Source organism: Poromitra crassiceps (genome assembly GCF_964638095.1).
Source record: "Poromitra crassiceps genome assembly, chromosome: 22".
NCBI classification, from domain to species: Eukaryota; Metazoa; Chordata; class Actinopteri; order Beryciformes; family Melamphaidae; genus Poromitra; species Poromitra crassiceps.
The window spans coordinates 2474721-2482220 of NC_139647.1; the positions used below are offsets into that span (position 1 = coordinate 2474721).

The 7500-nt window shown below is 50.9% G+C and overlaps 1 protein-coding gene across 1 annotated transcript in view; it reads right to left on the reverse strand.

The window, feature by feature from the left end:
- Positions 1-7500, reverse strand: part of slit1a (slit homolog 1a) — a gene marked incomplete at both ends in the record, with an annotated part of 144097 nt that overhangs the window by 22033 nt on the left and 114564 nt on the right. The window contains 7 exons of the mRNA XM_083658236.1: positions 1-49; positions 4141-4273; positions 5752-5918; positions 6080-6223; positions 6371-6514; positions 6652-6726; positions 6912-7056. The exon at positions 1-49 is cut by the window's left edge and continues 20 nt beyond it. Coding sequence (XP_083514362.1) covers positions 1-49; positions 4141-4273; positions 5752-5918; positions 6080-6223; positions 6371-6514; positions 6652-6726; positions 6912-7056 — 857 coding nt within the window. The remainder of the gene's footprint in view (positions 50-4140; positions 4274-5751; positions 5919-6079; positions 6224-6370; positions 6515-6651; positions 6727-6911; positions 7057-7500) is intronic.

A 7500-nucleotide genomic window follows, 5' to 3' on the forward strand; every position in this document is an offset into this window, starting at 1 on the left:
TGTAGACAGCTCTTTTGGCACCATGCTGAACTGGTTTCCATCCAGATATCTGAGGAGACAGAGAGAAATGTTTAGTTTAGCAATGACAAATCTGTGTATCTTGGTGATGATCAGAGAAAAGCACTGCAAGGTAGGCCTCAACTGGGACTCTATCATAATGAATAACTAACACACAAACAAACAAATAAATAAATAAAATAAAGGGTACCCCACTTTGTAGTAAGAGATTTAATTTGATGAAAAGAAAAGAAAAGTTGGATGAAAATGGACCATCAGGAGGACAGATGAGATTTTGAGCTTTTGGTCACGAGTTTATAAGCCTGAGAGAAAGTTTGCTATGAGCGGACGGTCAAAGTGAGTAGCCTACAACCACATGTTTGTTTCTTCCTCTGTCTGTAACAACCTCCCTGGACCGTAGAAGCTTCGATTATGACCAATTTTATCTCCCCGAAGTGGCGACGCTCTAAATATGGTATTCGGGACAGCCCTAGATATATGTAGATGTGACAAAAATGAAATATATTATTTTGGCCCGGTAATTTTTTGCATCTAGGACCCCCTTGAAAACGAGATGGTCCATCTCAAGGGGTTTATCCTTCTAATACATTTGAAAAAAAATTATTTTTTCCATCTACCCGCCACTTGGCTGGTGAGTCAAAAAGTTAATTTTGGGCCCTGTGTGTATGTGTCTGTGTGTGTGTGTGTGTGTGTGTGCGTGTGTGTGCGTGTGTGTGCGTGTCTGTGTCTGTGTGCGTGCGTGTGTGTGTGTGCGTGCGTGTCTGTGTGTGTGTGTCTGTGTGTGTGTGCGTGTGTGTGCGTGTCTGTGTGCGTGCGTGCGTGCGTGTGTGTGCGTGCGTGTCTGTGTGTGTGTGTCTGTGTCTGTGTGCGTGCGTGTGTGTGTGCGTGCGTGTCTGTGTCTGTGTGTCTGTGTGTGTGTGCGTGCGCGTGTGTGTGTGTGTGTGTGCGTGTCTGTCTGTCTGTCTGTCTGTGTGTGCGTGTGTGCGTGCGTGTGTGTGTGTGTGTGTGTGCGTGCGTGCGTGTGTGTGTGTTAACATGTCAGTGTGTGTTGGAGCCACCATGGAGGATGTGATGCCTGCAGGGCTGCAGGCTGCCAGGACAAAGTGCTAGCAGAGGGCTGTCACCTCCATGAAAGGCTGGTTTAGGGCCTCTGGCCTCTGAGAGGAGAGGGGGGCTGCTATTGTTGTTGACTGTACCGTAGGTGGGAGGGGCCGGGCAGGGCGGGGGTGTGTGTGTGTGTGTGTGTGTGTGTGTGTGTGTGTGTGTGTGTGTGTGTGTGGGTGCTGGTTAGTTAGGGGGCCTTCAGGGTTCAGGGTAATGATGGGTAATGACGGTGCACAGGACACTTGAGATAATGATGGAGTAGCGAAACTCTCCGGATGACAAGATGAAAGCCCGGCACTGAGGGGCACACCTGGTCACACCTGCTGGGACAATGACAGGCCTCCAGGCTCGCACAGTGTGTGGGTGTGAGTGTGTGTGTGTGTGTGTGTGAGAGAGAGAGAGAGAGAGTGAGAGAGAGAGAGAGAGAGAGAGAGAGAGAGAGAGTGAGTGTGTGTCTGAACTACTTGAAGCAGTATTGGAAAGTTCCAGACCTATTCCACTCCCTCCCTAGCCGCCCCCCCCCCCCCCTTTCCATTGAAAACTGCTCATTAAAATGTCCTCCTGCTCCCCTCTGCTCCTGTGGACAGGCTTTTGGCTCTCACACAAATACACGCACACACACACACACACACGCACACGCACACGCACACACACGCACACACGCACACACAGACAGACACACACACACACAGACACACACACACACACACACACACACACACACACACACACACACACACACACACAGACTACACACACTGTGATCCTTGGCTCGCAGTGTGAGAGTGACATCAGTGTTAGCCCTCGGGGCTGTGGGGAGAAGAACGTCCGAGAGAACAACTGCAGGGTTTATTGACTCCTTTCCTCTTCTCCAGACGATGGGATCTGTCTGTTTTCTTTGCCTCCTCTGCTTTCACTATCTCTCTCTCTCTCTCTCTGTACCTCCTGAACTCTCTCTCTCTGTACCTCCTGAACTCTCTCTCTCTGTACCTCCTGAACTCTCTCTCTCTGTACCTCCTGAACTCTCTGGTGCAACCTTCTCCTCTCTCTCTGTACCTCCTGAACTCTCTCTCTCTGTACCTCCTGAACTCTCTCTCTCTGTACCTCCTGAACTCTCTCTCTCTGTACCTCCTGAACTCTCTGGTGCAACCTTCTCCTCTCTCTCTGTACCTCCTGAACTCTCTCTCTCTGTACCTCCTGAACTCTCTCTCTCTGTACCTCCTGAACTCTCTGCTGCAACCTTCTCCTCTCTCTCTCTGTACCTCCTGAACTCTCTCTCTCTGTACCTCCTGAACTCTCTCTCTCTGTACCTCCTGAACTCTCTGGTGCAACCTTCTCCTCTCTCTCTCTCTGTACCTCCTGAACTTTCTCTGTCTGCTGCAACCTTCTCCCCCCTCTGATGCCTCTCCACTTACTCTCCATCAAAGCCTGACAGATGTCTGGTAAGGTCTCAAAGTGAAATCGATAAGATACGCGTGTGAATAAACATTCGTAGCATTAGAGGCACCGTGGCTCCTGTGTTAAACCGCTGGCTTGCTGGGGGAAGCTAAGCAGGTCTGACTTGTGGTTAGACCTTGGATGGGAGACCATGGTGCTGGAAGTGGTGTTGGAGGAGGACCAGTAGGAGGTGCTCTTCCCTCTGGTCTCATGAATAATATCGCCATCCCCAATGCCCCAGGGCAGAGACAGGGACTCTGTCCTGTGAGTGAGCACTGTCCTTCGGATGAGAAGTTAAACCGAGGTCCTGACTCTCTGTGGTCATTAAAGATCCCATCGGCACTCTGCACAAGGGTAGGGCTGTAACCCGGGTGCCCTCCTGGTGGGTGTTGTACACCCGGTGCCCTGGTGGGTGTTGTACACCCGGGTGCCCTGGTGGGTGTTGTTCACCCGGGTGCCCTGGTGGGTGTTGTTCACCTGGGTGCCCTGGTGGGTGTTGTACACCCGGGTGCCCTGGTGGGTGTTGTACACCCGGGTGCCCTGGTGGGTGTTGTACACCCGGGTGCCCTGGTGGGTGTTGTACACCCGGGTGCCCTGGTGGGTGTTGTACACCCGGTGCCCTGGTGGGTGTTGTACACCCGGTGCCCTGGTGGGTGTTGTACACCCGGGTGTCCTGGTGGGTGTTGTACACCCGGGTGCCCTGGTGGGTGTTGTACACCCGGTGCCCTGGTGGGTGTTGTACACCTGGGTGCCCTGGTGGGTGTTGTACACCTGGGTGCCCTGGTGGGTGTTGTACACCGGGTGCCCTGGTGGGTGTTGTACACCCGGTGCCCTGGTGGGTGTTGTACACCCGGTGCCCTGGTGGGTGTTGTACACTCGGGGCCCTGGTGGGTGTTGTACACCCGGTGCCCTGGTGGGTGTTGTACACCCGGTGCCCTGGTGGGTGTTGTACACCGGGTGCCCTGGTGGGTGTTGTACACCCGGTGCCCTCCTGGTGGGTGTTGTACACCCGGTGCCCTCCTGGTGGGTGTTGTACACCCGGGTGCCCTCGTGGGTGTTGTACACCCGGTGCCCTGGTGGGTGTTGTACACCCGGTGCCCTCCTGGTGGGTGTTGTACACCCGGTGCCCTCCTGGTGGGTGTTGTACACCCGGGTGTCCTGGTGGGTGTTGTACACCCGGGTGTCCTGGTGGGTGTTGTACACACGGGTGCCCTGGTGGGTGTTGTACACACGGGTGCCCTGGTGGGTGTTGTACACCTGGGTGCCCTGGCTAAATTTGCACACAGGCCTTCCTTCCATCGTGGCCACCTAATCTTCCCTCAATATCTAAGTGGCACATTCAGTCCTCAACTCTCCACCGTGACAGCTGATGTGTGGTGAGAGTCCTGACGCAAACTGGCTGCTGTGCACACACACACACACACACACACACACACACACACACACACACGCACACACCCCCCCCCCCCCCCACACACACACACACCCTATTATTATGGCTTAAAATGTAAGGCGCTTTGGGTGCCTTGAAAAGCGCCATATAAATCCACTCTATGACTATTATGATTATTAGGAGCTCACAGTTCAGTGACGTTTCTGGGGATGCCTTTGGGCAGCACGTGGAGGTGCTTGTTGCTGCAGCGCACCACAGTCTCCAGGCAGGTGCACTCACTGGGACACTGTGGCCGGGGCACGCAGCTCGACTCCTCTTGGCCTGGGGAAGAAAAGAAGAGAATATGGACGTTTGAATGAAGCGATCTGTCTCTGCGTGTGTGTGTGTGTGTGTGTGTGTGTGCGTGTGTGTGTGGGGGGGGGGGGGGGGAGAGATAAACCTCTCCAACACAGATGACCTCCACCTGTGTGACTGACTGGACGTGAGCGATGAAGTTCTCAACAATACATTCTGGACGAGAGGTGCTTCAAAGTGTCTGAGATCATCTGGAATAATGAGCGTCATTGTGCCAGTCTTTTGTTGACTGAATAGATCGCTGCTCAGCACTTCCTAAGCCGCCGGTCGATGCCTGGCTGAGTGCAGATATTGAGCTGTTTGCTTTATTGAGCAGTCAGCCTGTTTGCACCTGAGAATGAATGAATGCTCCGCTTGTCTTCAGGCCTCAGGCAGCCTCCGTTCTTCTCTGCTCTCGCTGGTCGATATCACATTATCTCCTTCCTTGTCTTCATTTTCTCTCTCTCTGCTTTTATTTTTCACATTTTTCACTTGCTCACGCTTTGTCTTTCTCTCAATGCCTCATCGTTCTCTTGAGATGTTGCAGTGTTTTTGGGGCTCTTTTATTTGGCTTTTCTCCGTCTCTTTCCTTCTTCTCTCCTTGTTGCAAACATGAGTCGAAAAAGACAACGAACGCCAGCTATTTAAAAAGAACCTGACTCAAATAATGTATGTGACGCTGTCTGGTGAAAGGGCAAAGTAGGCAACCGCACAATTATTCAAGATAAAATGTGATGTATAAAAATATTATGCAAGTATAACAAACAACCGTTTTAGGAGCAGTAAACACTTATAATCTCAATGTTGCTTTCAGGAGTAACCAACATTCAAATAAGCACTTCTTCTTTAACCATTTTCAGATTTCAATGTACTGTATGACACATCATACATTATTATATTACATTATTATTATTATTATTATTATTATTATTATTATTATTATTATTATTATTATTATTATTATTATTATCATTTGAAGGCTTAAAATCTGCACTTTCATCATCTGTAAAAAACTGACAAATGACCTTGGCCTAGTCTCTTAAAACACTGTCTCATCTACATCTGGCGAATGCAGCTAAACAGTCCTGTACGTTACACCCCCAGAACATGTACAAGGAAGTTGGGAAAAAACCTTAAGACTGGAAGGAAGTTCGACAAAATCCGACCAATCACGACACGTGTGTCCATGGAAAAAAAATTCTGATTGGACTAATGAGCGGAAGACCCGCCTTAAAAAAATTCTGATTGGACTAATGAGCGGAAGACCCGCCTTTCTGCTTCCCATTCCGGTTGGCGCATGCTTCTCCCCCACGAATTACAGACGGTATGGCGGAAGCATTTGAAAATTGCGGAAGCCAAGTCGTCTGTTCTAAGAGACTAACCGTGGCCTAGATGTTACCCATAAACACCTGTCATCCCTATCACATGTCCCCCAGGAGCAGCCAGGACGTCTTGGTGCCACTTACCCTCGTCACAGCGGAAGTCGGGCAGAGCCACGTCCTGCAGCGGGATCTCCTTCAGGAAGGCGGGCCGTTGGCAGCGAGGGTTTCCTGTCACGATCTTCCTGCTTCTCAGCCAATCACCGAGCCAGGCCAGGCGGCAGTCACAGTTGAAGGAGTTGGCCAATAGGTTGCTGGGAGTGTGAGAGAGAGAGAGAGAGAGAGAGAGAGACGGTTGAGTGCGGTTACTTTGAAAGCATGCAGGTGAAGATGGCTCTGTGTGTGTGTGTGTGTGTGTGTGTGTGTGCGTGCGTGTGCGTGCGTGCGTGCGTGCGTGTGTGTGCCGGGGTCTCACAGGGTGGACAGGGTCTGCAGTGTGTCGAAGGCTCCAGGAGTGATGGTGGTCAGCTGGTTGTCGTACAGAGACAGCAGGCGGACGTTGTGCAGGCCGGTGAAGCTGTTGTTGTGCACACAGCTGATCTTGTTGTTCCTCAGCATCCTGACGTGCAGAGAAAGAGAAACTTTCAGCTTCAAAAAAAAAGTGGAAACTCCAGATTGTGTATGTAATGAGTTTAGATCTCATCAACTGAAACATTACATGTATATGAGAGACATTGATTGGTCGTGCGTGCACACATCGACTCACATCATGCGCAGCCCCTCCAGGCCACGGAACATCCCGCTGCGGACCGAATCGATTTGATTGGCTGTGAGGTGGAGCTCGTTGACAGATCCCGCCCCTTCAAACGCCCCATCCTCAATCTCTGTGATCTTGTTGTTGCTAAGGTTACTGTGCAAAGAAGGTTATGACAAAGAAGAGCTGATGAAGCGTCACATTTGGACACAACTTGGTTAAAAATCCAAAAAGTATTAAAATGCATTGTGCGTTTAAAGTGTGAGCCGTGGCAGACAGGATGTCTCACTTACATCTTCTTGAGCTGGGAGAGGTTCTTGAACACTCCTGTTGCCTCCAGAGTGCTGATGTCATTGTTGTTGAGCCGGCTACAGACAGAGAGACCAAAGCAGTTCAAGCACACAAAGAAAGACACCAACCAATTCCAAATTCAATGTCCACTTTAAATACTCTACTACGATGACTGCTCACAAATAATGAGCTAACTGAAGGTGACAGTATAAAGTAGGCAGAGTAGTTGATGATGTTGGTTTAGGCTGAGTGCTAGGCTTACAGCTCGCTGGTGGAGGCAGGGATGTGCTCGGGGATCTTGGTGAGCTTGAGGTTGGAGCAGTCCACCACGTTGGACTCACAGCGGCACTTGGGGGGACACACTGGATCGCTGTTACACTCGTTATTCAGACGCGTGTCCTCTGTACCTGAGCACACATGGGGGAGACAGAATGACATCAGCCTCTTTACCGACACACGTCACGCACGTCACCGACACCCGACAAACTCATCAGCTACCATCTTGGACGTGATCGTCGTCGCTGCGTGAAGGCACCAGTCAGGCACTCTGGTCCCTCCGCAAATGGATGTTGAGTAAGTCTGGCCTGTTGTGACGTAAGAGGCGTTCCTCAAATCCATAACCTTAAGAACATCTCACCGCTCTCCTACCGTGACTCTCATCACGGCCAAAGAGAGAGCTCTGCCCGTTACATCTTGTTGTTACATCACACTGCTTAATAATGGAGGAGGACCACTTACAGCAACATGTGTATCTGCCGCTGTGTGTATTGTTTCCCGGTGTGTGTGTGTGTGTGTGTGTGTGTATGTGTGTGTGCATGGTTGCGTATTTTCCATTTAGCGAGGACAGCCTG